Source organism: Lonchura striata, chromosome 24 (genome assembly GCF_046129695.1).
Source record: "Lonchura striata isolate bLonStr1 chromosome 24, bLonStr1.mat, whole genome shotgun sequence".
Classification (NCBI taxonomy): Eukaryota; Metazoa; Chordata; class Aves; order Passeriformes; family Estrildidae; genus Lonchura; species Lonchura striata.
This window is the reverse complement of record NC_134626.1, coordinates 6,273,090-6,289,186: the sequence shown is the minus strand read 5'-3', so window position 1 is coordinate 6,289,186 and position 16,097 is coordinate 6,273,090. Positions and strand designations below refer to the sequence as shown.

At 48.8% G+C, this 16,097-nt stretch overlaps 1 protein-coding gene across 19 annotated transcripts in view; it reads right to left on the bottom strand.

Annotated features, from left to right (window-relative positions):
• Positions 1-16,097, bottom strand: part of EIF4G3 (eukaryotic translation initiation factor 4 gamma 3) — a 141,304-nt gene that overhangs the window by 18,416 nt on the left and 106,791 nt on the right. For 18 of the 19 annotated variants that reach the window (XM_077788182.1, XM_077788187.1, XM_077788186.1 and 15 more), the window contains 9 exons: positions 15,270-15,525; positions 12,803-12,960; positions 11,659-11,784; positions 6,723-6,893; positions 5,564-5,761; positions 4,575-4,721; positions 4,056-4,292; positions 1,919-2,023; positions 434-566 (listed from right to left, as the gene is read on the bottom strand). In XM_077788182.1, coding sequence (XP_077644308.1) covers positions 434-566; positions 1,919-2,023; positions 4,056-4,292; positions 4,575-4,721; positions 5,564-5,761; positions 6,723-6,893; positions 11,659-11,784; positions 12,803-12,960; positions 15,270-15,525 — 1,531 coding nt within the window. Of the gene's footprint in view, positions 1-433; positions 567-1,918; positions 2,024-4,055; positions 4,293-4,574; positions 4,722-5,563; positions 5,762-6,722; positions 6,894-10,495; positions 10,607-11,658; positions 11,785-12,802; positions 12,961-15,269; positions 15,526-16,097 lie in introns of all 19 variants that reach the window. The other variant, XM_077788188.1, reaches the window with a different exon arrangement.

Genomic DNA, 16,097 nt, shown 5'->3' with positions numbered 1-16,097 from the left:
AGCACCTCATGACTTTAACAACTAAAGACAATACAGTTACTCCTGAAATTAGAAGTTTTTCTCTTGAAATGAGACTCTGCAGTTCTGCAGTGCATGAGAATGAATGGCAAATCTGACTCCTAAGTAATAAGTGGTTAGAACAGATTTCTGGCAGCCTGTCACAAAATCAAACATGGTTTGCATGAAAGGAATGTGTAAGCACTGTTGGCCTGTGGTTGGTTATTTTCACCCATGAGATTTGCCCCTGAAAATCCCCACAGCCAATACATGGCAGATCTGTTCCTTTTCCAGCCTCTGCCATATCAAGCCCATTACATTACACTGCTCATTACATTTAGGAAAAAAAAAAAACCCACAGATTTTTTCCTTTAATGTGGGATTCCCTCTAAGACCATTGGATGTGAAATGAGCAGCCAACTTGGCTTTTATTTACCCGGTCTCCTCTTGTCTTTGGTCATGAGTTGTTGCACCTTCCTCTGTTCTTCCTGCTCTTCAATCTTGGCTTCTTTGTGGATCTGCTCGATGGTCTTGGGGCCCTGGTCTGCTCTCCGTGACACCCAGTTGCACTGGGGAAGAAGCAAAAAAACCAAACACGTGCTCAGGGAAACTTCCAGGGGAGCATCGAACGTGGCGAGTTTGAATATTGGGAAAGAGGATTCATCCTCCCACCCCTGTCATGCCTTAGAGGGGCTGGAGAAAATCCTGTGGAGCTGGGACATGTTATGGGCATGGTTATCCCAACACCCAAGAGCAGAGCCTTGTACTCAGGTACAGAGACTGCAGCAAAGACCTGACTGAATTCAGGACATGTTCATCCCCAGCCTGCACATTCCCAGCTTCTCTTTCAAGGCTCAGAGGAAAGAGAAGAGCTGCTGTCACTCTCTGTTTATGCCTGGTACTCTTTGTGGGAGCCTCTCCTCCAAGCTTGAGGGAAGAAATGAAACCTTGAAAATAAAAAAAGCAAGAAGTGACTGATTTAAAGTGGAGACAGTGCTTTGCACTCCAGGAATGGTGATGGCTGACACAGGAATCCTGCAGAGAGGAGCAGCAGTCACTCCAAAAACACTTTCCTTGCTTGATGTGTCTTTTCAGCCATGCAGTGCCCAGACCCCTCCAGACCTGGAATGACCAGGCTATCCCTTATCTTGCTGCAGCCTCATTACAGCTGTTGGGGTAATTATCTACCTGCAGCCAAAATGGTGACTTCAGCCTCCACACAACCCAAACCAATTCCCCTGGGGGGAAACTGCAGGTGCTGGGAGAGTTTGTTCCACCCACGGTCACATCTTCACCTGCACCGCATGTGTACTGACCATGGCACCAGGACAACATGGAGACATTTCCTGGCTTTGGACAGCCAGGCTTGGGGGAGAAGGGGAGCAGATCTCCCCCTAACATCCCACTTGAGCCATGAATCCCAGCTCTTGAGCCATGAATCCCAGCTCTTGAGCCATGAATCCCAGCTCTTGCATGCTGCTCTTGCAGCTTATCCAGCCTGGATATGGAAAGGAACATGACAGACTGGCATCAGAGCTGGGCGTGTTCACCTGCAGGAGAGAAGGCCCCAGGGAGAGTTCAGAGCCTCTTCAGGGCCTAAAGGGGCTCCAGGAGAACTGGAGAGGGACTGGGGACTAAGGGGAATGGCTTCCCACTGCCAGAGGGCAGGGTCAGATGGGATATTGGGAAGAAATTCTTCCCTGTGAGCGTGGGGAGGCCCTGGACTGGTTGCCCATGGAAGCTGTGGCTGCCTCTGGATCCCTGGAGGTGTCCAAAACCAGGCTGGACAGGGCTTGGGATAGAGGAAGGTGTCCCTGCCATGGCAGGGGGTGGAATGAGATGATCCTTAAGGTTCCTTCCAGCCCAGACAGGTCTGGGCACCCATGATTTCACACTTTTACTCACTGGAGCTAGGACCTACCAGCCTTAGGTCTATTACATCCTGAAGCATGAACCGAATCCTTGAGGAGGTTTTCCTCTCTTTCACAATCTTCTCCATCTGATTAAAATACTGGTCCATGCGGGGCTAGACAAGAAAAACATCATCAGAACATTGTGGAGAAAAATGAAAACTCCCTGGAGCTCCCTGGAGGGGCACCCAGTGGGTCCTGCATTCTGGGATTTCTGTGCTAGAAACATCAGGGACACAGGGCTGCTCCCCAGAGAGGTGAGTGCTGGGTCTTGTACACTCCTCCAGGATGGATTTGAGGGTGCACAGGGCAGCATGTACAGGAGATGAGGCATAACTGTGCAGGCACACACTTCCTCTGCGTTTTTAATTACACAAACCATCTACACCCTCTGCATGTACAGAATAAACATTACATTCATTAAAAATATATCTCAATCTGAGCTTCCCCCCCTCAAATCAGCTGTGTGCTCACCTCAGCCCAAGAAAAACTGGCTCAGGAAACAAAATGGGTACAAAACCAGCCTCAGACACATCATTCCATGGTTTATCCCCTGAGCTGAGCCAGGCCAGACTGAGCAGTAGCTCTGGGTCTTTCTCCAAGAACAGTTTAATGGGCTCAGCTGTGGGAAAAAGACCCAAACTCCTCATCCAGAAAATTGTGATCTCAATAGGTTCACACCAAGACATGAATTGGGATCAGCAGACAAGCTCTTGTTAGGTCTTAATTTGGCTCAACAAGCTCTAAAAAGCCTTCTTCTCAAATTAGGGCCTCTGGTTGTTTCAAACAAGAGTTTCAGAGCAGTTTTCTACCATGTTTCCCACTCTCTTCACTAAAAACCAGCTAAATCCTTTTCCTTGTAGTTAAACAAACAAGAAAAAAATCCATTAAAATTTGTGTTTGGCCTTGCCTTGGAAAGTTCCAGCTCTGGGAGCAAGTGTTTCCAAAGTTAGGAATGATGGGGAAGTATTTCCAATAGACTTTGTTTAAAAGTTTTAATTAAATTATGACTAACAGTTCAGCTTCAATAAAAACACATAATAAAATGTCTCCCCCATTAAGAAGGATTCTCTCAGTCTTGACAGAAATAACCAATCCCAAAAACAGGACAGATGTATCTGGAGTTGCTCCTTAGCTCCGTGCCCTGCCGTGCCCCAGCCCGAGGGTTCAGAACCAGCAAAGCACCAAAATGTTGACTTTTAGAGTGCTCCAAAAAACCAAAACAGCATCCAGGCCTCGTCCAGCCTGACCTCAGCCTGGAAGTCAGACCTAGTTTTCCTCCCAAAGCACACGGAGAAACTGATGGAGAATGGTGCTGCGCCCACAGCACGGGACGTTTGCCTGTTTGCTGATAAACCACGCTGTTTTGGTCAATGCTCACGGAACAGCCTGGGAAATTCCTTCCCCCTAAGGCTCAGGACTGATCTGCCCTGATCCCTGAGATCCCTGAGTGGAGAGGGAACTCCCTGCCCGGGGCAGCTCAACACAATTAGCTCCGTTTGTTTCCAGAGCCCAGCCCCACTGATTCCTGGCAAAACCCCGGAGCTGTTCATCCCAAGGCTGGTTTTTGTGAAGGAGCAGCAGGCTGTCTGTGCCAAGGGAAGCTCTTGGACTGCACAATGCTCTGTGCTACAGATATATTTGCTGGAAAAGGGGAGGAGAGTGCAGGAGCACATCCCAGCACATCTGGGGACAAGGACGACACAAAACACAGAAACCCCCGAGGCTCAAGTGGGGGCTTGGACTGGTTAATGAGGGTGTTGCAGATTTAACCTGAGCAACACATTTCATGGTGACTTCTGTAGGTAACACAAACCTTCAACTGGAAATAATAATGTTTTGGGAGCTACAAAGGAAGAGGAACATTCAGCTTGGGAAAAGGAAACATTGAGCTTTTTTGGACTGTGTGTTTGGATAAAATCTTTGGAAATAACAACTGGATAGCACAGCTGAAAATGATACAGAATCTATTACAGAGCAGGGAGCAAGGCCAGGTCATGATGAAACATCCACAGAGGAGCGGATGATTTCCTCATGCCATATGGAAATTCCTGAAGAAAAAACAAATCTTCAAATAAAAACCACCCCACACCCATTTTTCCAGCTCTGCCCAGAGAACCTCATCCCTCGCTCCCATTCCTGCCCCACCTTTGCCTTCTCAAAGTCCAGGTCCTTGCCAATGGTCGTGAGCAGGCGGCAAAGGCACTCGAGGGACTCCTCGTCGTGGTTTTTCAGCAGCTTCACCACGCAGTCGTGCATGATGGCCTCCGTCAGCATCTTCAGCTTGAAAAGCTCGCCGATGAATTTGATGTTCCCGATGGATCGCCGCCGGGCTTTGTCCTTGGCCTCCTCCAGCTCGTCGTGGAGCCGTGTCTTCTCCTCTGGCTGTAAAACAGGAAAACAGCTCTGCAAAACCACGTTCCCAGTGCACAGAACTCTTGGAAAGATCCAGTTTTATCTTCGTAGACACTGTTCCCTCTTTTTCTCCTAAAGCCCAGAAAGATGTTGGGATAAACCCACCGTCAAGGCAAGTATTTTTTATTCTTCTCAGGCACAGTGACAGAATGAAAGTCTCAACTCCAAAATTCCCCAAAATCAACTGCTGTTTCAAAAGGAAATAATTTTCTGAGGGAGCTCTGAGAACTTATGGAGAAAAACACCACTTACAGTGGTAGCAGCTTCGAGTTCTTTCTGCTTCTTTTCAAAGACATCATCGTCAGCCTTGTCCTTTTCAAATTCCTTCTGGCAGCGATTTAACAGCAACTTACGAAAATTTACTGTGCTCCCAGGTTTGTCTGCCATGGGCACTTTCAGCTGGAGTGAGAAGGAAGAAAAACATCAGCAGAAATAGGGATAAACTCCACAGAGGAGGGGTCATCCATAACAATTTATTTTGCTCTTCATGTTGAGCTGCGTAGCTCCGCAAGGCTGCGGAAGTAAAGCCTTACATCAGGATTTCCAGGGGAGTTTTACATTGTGCATGTAAAGTCACACTCCAAACTTGGCTGACACCACCTCCACCCGGGGATGAATTACATTTCCATCCATATTCTCCCTTAAAAACACCCCGTGCTTGAAAACACTCCTGTTCTGTGCTGAAGGCTTAAGTCCTATTCCTTCACTGCATGTCATGAAGGACCTGGGGAAAAGAGGGCTCTTTTGTCCCAAATTCACCACCTGAGAATGATCTGTGCAAAGCCTGGCTCATCCTGGGCTCCCTTGGAACTGAAGGACACAGAAGGGTGGGGAGGCCCTGGCACAGGTTGCCCAGAGCAACTGTGGTTGCCCACCCCAGAAGTGTCCAAGGCCAGGCTGGAGGGGGCTTGGAGCAACCTGGGATAGTGGAAGTTGCTCCTGCCCATGGCAGAGGGTGGACTGAGAAGGGCTTTAAGCTCCCTTTCCTGCCTGTACTATTCCATGCTTCTGTGATTCCATGAACTTCCCAAATACGACTCATCTTGCAAACCAGGTGGAGGCAAGGAGTCCTCAACTCCCAACAACTGCTCCAAACAAATCCCTCTGCCTTGGGCATGGCCAACAAACCAAGACTCCACATTAATTATTCCTACTTACACTCAGAAGCTGCCATTTAACTCTGCTCTCTGCAGTTTCTGTCGCTGCCCCTGAGCCCAGAGGAGCTCCCGGGCGGCTCTTACCGTCACCAGGCAGCGGCACATGTTGGCGTAGGCCACGGAGAAGCTGGGCTCGTCGATGGCCTTCTCAAAGACCAGGTCGATGACTCCCTTCAGCCTCTCCTCTGTGTCCACTGTCAGGTCTGTCACCTGCTTCATCAGCTGGTTGAACATCTGGGGCGTCAGCTTGTTCAAGATGCTCCGTACCTTGCGGAACAGCTCCTGAGGGACAGAAACACTGCGAGCTCAGGCACAAGTGGTGCACGTGGATTTCAGGAATGAGCCAGGATGCTCTCCACAGGGGAATGGAGATATCCTGTAGGAATGTCTGGAAGCTGAGTTACACACCACACGCTTCTGCACAGCCCAACCCCAGTCCTCACTTGGTCACCAAAGACCAAGACTGCAGGGCAGGAGTTTTGGAAAACACCCCCAAGTGCTTTTGTCAAGTGCAACAAAGCCCTTCCTGTCAGAAATACTCTTCTTTATATCAGTTTAATCCATGAGCTGTATATTAACAGGGAGTGGCCACTGTCTCCTTCAGCCAGAGATAATCAAACTTTCCTATAATTCACTTTAAGGTACTTTATTTTTTCCTATCCAGGATGATAATGAGGTCAACAATGCCACCATTAGCTCCAAGAACAGAATTCCAGTATCCTTCAACACCATCCCAACTTATCTTACAAATTACAAACTTGACCACGAGACAAACATCTCCTCCCACAGCGAGTGCCCCATGGAGGAGAGGAGGGGGAGAAGGACAGAGGCAGCTTCAGATGGCACCGCTGGGCTGGGCAGGACCAACTGAGGGATTTTACAGAGGAACCTCAGTCTTGCTGAGGATTCAGGGAAGAAACGTAGTCTAAAAGGAGATGAAAACCAAGTTCTGTGCTGGGAATGTAGGGCTCTTTGCTTTACAACAGAGACAGAAATATTCCAGTAAAACAGCAGTAGGAAAGCAACCCTGGAAGAGAGACAGGAGGTTGTCTGGTGTTCTCTGCTTAATATGCAGGACTGGCATTTAAACACCAGGTCAAGAATAAACATACAGAAAATACCATCAAGGAAGGGGAATTCCAACTGGAATTCATTGCCCTTTTTCACTGTCTGATATAAGAGGGAAGCCAAATACCATTACCTGGGGCAGCTGCTGCACCCTCAAACCTGCTTTTGCTCTCACCTGGGTTTTGACATTTTCTGGGTCCTCAGTTTGGTTTTCCCTCTTCAGGCTTGGTTTCCAGGCGTTCTCTGCCTTCTTCAGGTGCACATCCTCCTTCACACACACAGTGATGATCTTCCTGGGCTCCCTCCTCTGGCCTGGCTGAGATCTCCTCGGTCCAACATTCAACAACTAGGACAAAAACATTCCTTGTTATATCCCACTTTAAGCTCACGCTGGATAACACATCCAGGGCAAACGCCAACAGCCGCTGGTGGCACTGCTGGCCACCAGCACGTCCTGCTGGGGCACCAGGAGTCCTCCTGACCCTGGGCTGCTCACAGGAACCTGCAGACACCCAACACATTTCTCTGGGCAGCTTTTCCCAACAGAGAGATGGGATGACTCTGCCTACACAACTTGGTGACGCTGCGAGTGCTGCTACAGGGGGCAGAACTGACCCCGACTGGCCAAAAGTGCCTCTTGGGAGTCAGAAACTGCGTAACTGAGACACCACAGCAAGGTGGGGAAGAATTCAGCCCTTACAGGTGTATTTCAAACACACCATCCCAAGCACTTAGACAATGATAAATTGGCAGCTTTGCCAGAAATGTTAAGTTTTACTGGAAATTGCTTCCAACAAAGCAATTTTGAGATGGGAATTACATAAAACACAGTGAAGGAGTATCACTGCAGCTTCTGCACTCTAAAAATATGGATCCTAACAGAAATGGGACAAACTCTGTGTGGTTTCATGGAAAAAAAAGGGAATTGGGATGCTTTGGAACTGCCTAAGCACCTCTGCAATCCTGTGTAATGTGATGTTCCTAAACAGGCACAAAACCTGCCAAAGCTGGGGAGTTTTTCACCAGGTGTACAAGTGGTGGGACACAGGACACCCCCAAACCTCCTCTTCCTCATCTGGGGGGCTCTGATTAAAGACTAAAGGTACCAGGTACTGTTGGGAGGTTGCTCTTCCCCCATGCTCTTTCACATTTCTGAACTCATTTATCACAAATGGCCAACCTCAAGGTACAAATTAAAGCAGCAAAACTCCATTATCAAACCTGGTACTTCCCACAGCAGTAATTAATCTGCTCAGCAGCCACTCATGGAAGATGGGCCATTTCAAAGACTGCTTTGTTCAACAAAGGGATTGAATGAGCATCAAAAAGGCCGGTGCAGTTACTTGAAGAGCTTCAATGAGTAGGAGGAAAGGGCTCTTGGCTGGTGCCTCTTATGTCATACATCAGCCACAAACCTGGATTTGTGGTTGTTGAAAGGCAAATTTCTTCTTAAAGGCAGGAGGGAGTTGAACCACTTGCCTTTGACAAGGTAAATGTGTGCAAATGAGCAGGATCACCAGCAGTGCTGGGGCTCCTGTCTGGGGTAACAGCAAGAGAGGGAGATGTTGTCAGAAGACAATGACCTCATGCTGTGACCTGCTCTGTGTGCCCAGGGAGAGGGCTCAGAGGAGCAGGGTGTCACTGAGCTCCCCTCAATTTACAGAGACCCCTGTTCACATCCCCTGCCACGCACAGAAATAGCCCAGCAGATTATTCAAACTGCACAGGGCACAAGCCCCATGAATGCTTTAATTCACCGAATCATTTATCTTGGAAAAGATCTCCAAGATCATCAAGTCCAACCTCTTGTAGCGCAACTGCACCAGCTGATCACTCCTGAGGAGTCAACAGTGGAACAGGGAGCCTTCAGGAAGTTTTTGTGTCAGACACCTTCCTAAAGCAGACACTGATCTCTCCCTGTGTCCCCTCTCTGCTCCCACCCTGAGCCCTGGCTGACACTGGTCTGGCTCAGCAAGGCCTGACAGCAGCCCTGCCTTCACACATCACCTCTGGTGTTGCACAGTTCTGCAGCCCAGGCTCTGACCACGCTGCAAAGGTGCAGAGAAGAGACTTCCCTCCACCAGACAATGATGTCAGAGAAAACTGACTGGCCACAGCCACGTGTGCCACAGCTCAGCACACACCTCCTGCCTGTGGACAGCTCTGTCATGGGAGCCAGGCTGGAGCGTGCCCTGAAAACCCAAACCTTTGAGCTCATTCCCCCCAGAACAGGGCAAAGCCAAGGAGAGGTGACCTGCAGCCATCCCACCTCCTGCACAGAGGCAGCTCTGGTCTGAAGGACCTCCCAGCCAGCCAGGCTGTAACGCGTGGGACGGAGTCGGCACTTCCTCGGGCACGGGTCCATGCAAATGTTCCTTTTCAGCAAACACCCACCCCTGAGGGAGGTGACTCCCTTGGAAAACTGAGGGATGCATGGAACACCAGAGTGTCACCTGTCACCTCCTCGCATCTGGCTGCCTTTGAGCCCAGACCTTTCAAGCATCAACACAGTAAAGACTTTCTTTGAGACTGTATGTTTTTAATATCTGTGAATAAAATCAGTTCAAACTGTGTGATTAGGTTTTCAGTCAGTGAACAGAAGCATCCTTTGAAGATGTAATAACATAATAGATGGATCTAATTTTTAAGAGAAATTGTCTAGGGGTCTGGGGTTTTTGGCTCCAGATTTATACAGCAAATTAAAGAGGTGCCTGAGCTCAGGCCTGGCTTCCTGTAAACACTAATGGTTCTGGAGCATGGGACAAGCACCAGGTGTTCCTGCATTAATCTGAGTGACCTCTTTCCCAGAGGAAGATACGAAAGGAAAGCAGGAAGACACAGGTACAAGACTCCTGCAGGGGAGCCAAAGACCCACAGCAGCATGGAGTGGCCTGGTGCTCCCACTCAGGCCACAGGCCATGGAAATACTTTAGAAACCATCCAAGGAATTAAGGAAGTGCTTCTTCCTCTATAAGAGGCTTTGAATGCAGACAGTGAAATTGATCCTCGATGGTGGGAGGGGTTGAGGTGATTTCAGTTTCCACCACCTCTCAGGAAGGACAAAGCAAACGCAGCCCGTGCAGGGACGGACCCATCTGCTCCAGCCCCACGTCTCTGAGCTTGCATCTCCTCAGCTGGCACGCTCACCTAACCCTGCCTACACCAAAGAACCTTCCCAGCTGCATTCTGCTCCTGTGCAGCTCCACCCCGCTGCCGTCCGGCGCAACTTTGGTTAGTGGCAGAGACAGTCATAAAACACGTTCAAGCAAAAAGTGGGAAACAAAGACAGAAGCCAAAGAAGCAAAACAAAAGACTCTCCACGTGCCGGAAGCGGTTAGCGCTGAGCTGCTCGATGTTATTTGGGGCAAGGAAGAGGCAGTGGTTTGATGGTTCATGGCATGGCCTGTGCAGAGGTGGGATGGCTGGGGACAGGCAGCGCACACGCAGGGGTGGCCATGCGTCACGAGAGGGGAACGTCTGCCACTGCTGGGGCTCAGAACCCTCTGATCCTACAACCGCCGGCGTCGAGGACAGGCTGGTTAAACCACGTCACCTTCCAGCCCTCCTCCAGAACAAGGCAAGGAGAGGCTCTGCTCTGCAAAGGTGCAAATGTAAGATGTATGTTACGTGCTGAATGCTCCAAATGAACGGGGTAAGCGGGACTTACCTTTTCTCCCCCTTTCCACAGGTCTGCAAAGTGCAGACCCTCGCGGATCCCGCTCGGGCCAACGTGCCAGCATGCCCTCAGCTGGTGATGTCCCACCCACCACTGAAGACTGCCTAGAGGGGTACAACGCAAGTCTTGTTTCGGTTTTTTTTTAAACAAGGTTGCACCTTTTTGTAAAGTTTTCTGCCAGTCGTTCTTTATCAACAGCGGGTGGTGGGGAAAAAAAGGCAACTCTACAAAAAGGTGCAAAGTCTGGAGGGAGAGGGGGGGATTTGGCTTACCCCTATTGGCAGGTTCCTCAATGGTGGGTGAGGCGAGACCAAGAGAGGGCATGCTGGGGGCCCACACCGAGCCAGGGAGGGCAATCCAGGGGTGCTCTGCACTTTGCAGGCCTGTGGAGAGACAAAGAGCGACAGCCGCGTTACCCGGGCGCCGCAGGGCTCGGGACACAGCACTGACAGGAGAGGAGGCGCCGCAGCACAGCCAGCATGGGAAGCACTGGCGATCTCACGAGGTTCTGTGGACCAGGTGGTGCTCCAAGAGAAACTGTGGCACCGAAGCAACTCCAAGACACAGACGTGCAGCCCGGAACTGAGGCACCGGCCATGAGGATGATCCCAAACCAAAAATATTACATTGACCCAAAATCTTTGGGTACGACTCCTGGAAAGCTGTGCATTTGAAGTTGGGGTGATTCAAGGAACTCTTCTGGAACCAGCAGATTTGAAAGCTCCACGATGGCTGTGTTGTTAGACACATCCAGATGGACACAGCAGAAGCAGCTCAATAGCTGAAAATCAGTGATTGTCCCTAATGATGTCCTCCTCCAGTGGCACTGACGGGGTAGCACGTGCTGGGGGCACCCATGCCCCAGGAAAAGACATGGCAGAGGCAGGAGTGAAGAGCTCACAGGGGGATTTCGGAGTGTGGGCAAAGCCAGACACAGGGAGAAGAAGGGAAAATGAAAGAAAAGCAGCAGAAAAGGTGGGAAAACAAGGAATAAAGTGACCAAAGCAACATGTGGAAGCACAGAGAACGCAGGAACACACAGGTGCTGGCTGTATTTTGTTTGTTAGTAAAATCTCTTTGCTCTGTGGGTGTGTTTTGCAGCACAGCCCCCAGGCTGACGCACTGACGCCGGGTTTGTTGTACGACGAACGCGCGACCGCACACGCGACTGCCGGGTCCTGGTGTGGAAACGCTTCCACCTCTCCCACAGGGAAACAGGAAGGAGACAAACCCTTCCCAAACAACAGCTACCCATGACAAACATCCACAACTGTTTCCAATTCCCCTACATCTTGTCAGCAAAGCAAACATCACCCCCGCAGTCATGCTGACAAAACCAGAACCACCGGCGCATTGGAAGAGGCCCACCGGCCTGAGGAAGGACTTCATCGGTGTTAATACCAGTTTTTAAATGAGCAAGTTGGGGTAAACTCACACTTCCAGACACGTTTCTTCCCCCGGGGGCTTGCCTCCCAAAATCAGCAAAGGCTGGTGTGAAGTCGGGGCCTCGTGGCAGGATCCGGGGGTCCAGAGTCCTCAGCGGCAATTTGGGCGGGTTGATCTGTGCCGTGAGCAGAGCACACAAACAGGGGCTGCTCAGGGGTCATGCAATCTACAGACAGCATCTGCTACACCATCACAGTCATATTTAACAGCCAAATTAAAGCTTTTAACAAACTACTCAAGTTTTAGGCAGCCACACTTATGCTAAAAATAAACATTTAATTTAAAACACATCTTCAGGAGACTATTGAGGAAACAGGAAGAGCTCAGAAACATTTCAAGGATTATGGAGTTGGCAACACGAGAGATGGGCAACTGAGCCCAGGAAGCTCAAACACAGAACGGTGAGAAACAATCATGGGAAAATAGAAGGTAGATGAAATAATTTTGGCAATAAAGCTGTGTTTTACAGTTTGCCTGGGTATGAAACTCAGAGCGGAAATGTTTCTGCACACGAGGATCACCCACATCCCTGAGTCTCATGAGTGAGGCTGTTGTGGCTCCATCAAAGTCAAGGAACTCTCCAGCTCTCAGTGAGAGCAGAACGAGGCCTTGGTGTCAGCACTCAGAAATCCCAAGTGTTTCACTAAGCCCAGACCTCCAGCAGAAACAATCAGCTCTGAGATGAGGCTGGAGAGAAATCCCAAAACTGCCTGAGAATGGAGCTCTTAAGGATCTTTTATTAGATCAGCTTATAAATAGTGAAGAAATTGCTTCAGGTCAAAAAAACAGTTTGCCCAAAAGCTTCTCTCTGCTTTTTAATTGATCTAATAGATCAATTAATTGATCTAATAGAAGCCACTGTCTCTCCATCCAGCCTTGCTTGGATCTTCAGCTCTTCACGGCTGGGTAATTTTAAATTTTAATAACATCCTGGTATAACTTAATCTAGATAAAGACTATCAAAAACGCTTCAGTTTTTAATCATCTGTGCACATTCATCAGGCACCAACACCTCTATTTGTAGAATTTTGTGATGAGACCAACTATTCCCACTTCCCACTAAAACCTGGCATGGAAATGGCTCAGGAATGAGGCATTATGGATCTTTATTTATATCAAAACCCTGCACATACCTGTTTTATGGGCTCTCCTCTCACCTTGTCGAGCACCACGTCGCTGATGGGAGGCAGCCCCTCGGGCTTCTGGATACAGGCAGGCATGAACTGGATATCCAGCAGGAATTCCCTGTCGTATTGCTTCTTCCCCTCAGGGTCCAGGGGCTTCCACTGCTCTATAGGGAGAGAAGTCCCTGAGAGTCACAGGAAACAAACCCCTGCTCACCCAGATGTGGGTCTGGTAAATCCAAAGGGATGAAGCTGCTGCACCAGACTGGGACATTTCAATTTAATTTGATTTTCGTTTTGAAGGGAGAGAGGAGGGCAACACACCCAACATTAAAAGGATATGAATAACAGAGAGTGTAGAGCCAGGTCCCACCACACCTGGATCTGGTCACTAATTCCAGTTCTAACCCATGTATCTAACTTTGACTTTGCTCTCCTGTGGGATATGGCAGAATGAGAACAATTCCCTGGTTCTGTGTGAAAATAAGGAAGTTAAAGGGGTTTGTCTGGTGTAAAAGGAAGCCAGAAACATGAAGTCAAGGAGAGCAGAGCATGGGACAAAAACACCCTCTGAAAATGTGAAACCATGGAACTGTGAACAACCCATGCTGGAGATAACAGGCAGAAACGAGAAGCCACAACCACAGGCCATGATCTGGGAATTACAACTTTCCATCTATTTTACATGGGGCTTTTTGGGTGTGGAGGACTCTGCCTGGGGCAAATGAAAGCATAAACATACAGCCACTTTAGCACAAGGGAAGTCAGCCTCTGGTGGCCTGGAGATGGGACTTTTGGCACTGGCCACACAGTTTGTTTGAAATTAGGGAAGAAAACACGTTTTATCTGAAGGAAAACATCTGTATGAGATGCTGCCTTTGGATCTCCCTCATACCAGACTGCATTATTTAGCATTCATAATCCCTTCAGGTATTTATTTCACTCCCTGACCCCTGGCTTTGGATCTCTGGGATCTCACCATCTGCACCCCTGCAGAGGCCACGAGCAGGGACTTACTCCAACGATGGGTTTTAATAACTGGGAATGAAAATACACAGAAGTGATTGTGAATTTTAGCTTTTTATGTAGTTTTGTTTCTACAGAGCTTTAGGATACAGGGGTGCAGAAATGGTTTGGCTGGATCCTGGCTGGAATTCCTGGCCTGTACCTGTCATTTACCGTGGAAAAGCTCCAACACAACAACAAGCAGTTTATGTATAGTTTCCTTCTCCTGGAAAACTCTCAATGAGCTGTTTTAATGTGAGGAGCAGCCAGGCAGCATTACAAGAAGGATCCCCAATGCAGGGAGAGACAGGGATCAAATACAGAATTCCTCCAGAGGCAGAAATTCCCCTTTCTCAGAAGAGCAGAGCCGAAATCAAGGACTGTTGCACAAGTCTGATGTATGTTGCTTTCCCAGAGATCCATCCAAACCTTCCAGCTGAGTGAAAGGACATCTGGACACAACTGGGATTGTTCTGACTGCATCAGCTGATGAATTATGGATTAACTTCAGGAAGTGCTTGGCTAGTGAACTGCTCAGGTACCCTCAGTGTGATGAGCTATCAAGAGGCCTCTGTGTTTTCCCCTCACAATATGATTGTGCTGAATTAATAAAACCAAAGCAATTGAGGTCTTTGTCAGAACCAAGTGGTGCACAAATAACCACTGCAGTGAAGTCCCTTAATGGTGGTGCTCCTTGCCCATCAGGTTCTCCAGGTCCCTCCTTACTATTATTATACTCTTTAATTTCTGGGCTCTCAAAAAATGTCTACTTTATGTGAAGCATTTGAATAAGAAATTGCTTAAAAACTGGGAGCAACTGAGAAGCTGGTCTCAAGTTCTCTCTAAATGAGGTGGATTAAACTGAGGTTTAGGTCCATAAATTACAAAATCTTCATAAATAATAAAAAGGTTGCGTCTTGATAAATAACAAAAACACTCTATAGATATCCGATACCCTAATCAATGGGGCTGAGCTGGGCAGTGCCTGGATTGAAAACCACAAACTGTTTCTCTTCCTTACTTTTCTACAAATCCAAACATCCATGCAACTGTTTAGCCAGGAAATTAAATCTTTATGAACACGCATATTTGTATTTAGGACCCAATGAACACTTTCATTTCTTATTTAACCACCTCTTATTTCAGAAGTATTTTGGTTTATGTGGAATTTCTTGGATAATTTCCAGCTGTGGATCACACAGGAATCAACTCTCATTTCCACTGTGCTGTAGCCAGCATCCAAATACACAAAAATTTCAAGAAGTTAGGGATTTTCTCTTCTCTTGACCACGACCAGCAAGACAAAAACCATTTCCCCCTTTCGCCGCCCTGGAAGATCTCTCGGGACCTGCTGGGTTGCAAATCTCGGCGGATCTAAATCCCCTTCCAGCCCCAGTGGGAACTCCTGTAGGGATGGCACTCGGGGTGCTGGCCAGGAGGGAGGCAGAGGAGCAGGTGGAGCAGGACCTACCTGGTTTGTACTGGTACCCGGGCCCCTCTCCGGGGCTCTCCGTGCAGCCGCAGGCGGCGTCGGTGCCCTCGCCCTCCGAGACGCTCTCGGCGCCGTTCCGCACCGGCTCTGCCTCCTGCTCCCCGTTCTCCTCCACGCCTTTCACTGCTTTGAGCTCTGAGGGTTCCCTCTCTGCTTGAAGCCCATGGCTCATTTTCTCCTGGTCGGATTCAAGTACTTTGTCCCCTGAAGTTTCCTCCTCCTCCTCCTCCTTCGGCTGGAGCACCGAGAGAAGCAGAGGTTTCGTTAGAAACACCTCGACAAATTCAGTGCACGTGAAACGGCTCTTCATGGATTCACACTGCATTTTTGGGAGCAGCAGGAATACTAATGCATCTTACACAGGGATATGGAACACCACACTGAGCCACTGGGTGATTTATCAGCTCATTCCCATGGATAACCCACCGATAATGAAGGGTGCAACTGGAAAGACTCAGCATTGCCCATGAAATCCCCATGGGATTGGATGGAGGGAACTGTTAAGCCATGACCAACCCCAGCCTAGAAACACAACTCTGCTTTCCTTTTCTCCTACCGTCCATGACAAAGGGATGGTAAAGGGCACATGGTGCTTATTTTGGGGGATTCTTCCTTTCAATGCCTGCTGCCAACTGGAGCAGATGCCACTAAGGAAGGCAGTGTGAGATCCAGCCACAATTCCAGTATCTCAGTTTCAGGAAAAAGCATTAATAGTATCCCTGGCTGTTAATTTTAGAGCTCTCCAAGGACACAGCCTGATTGTGCATTCAGACGAGGAGGCGTCGGAATGTGCTTCTCCCGGGAGAA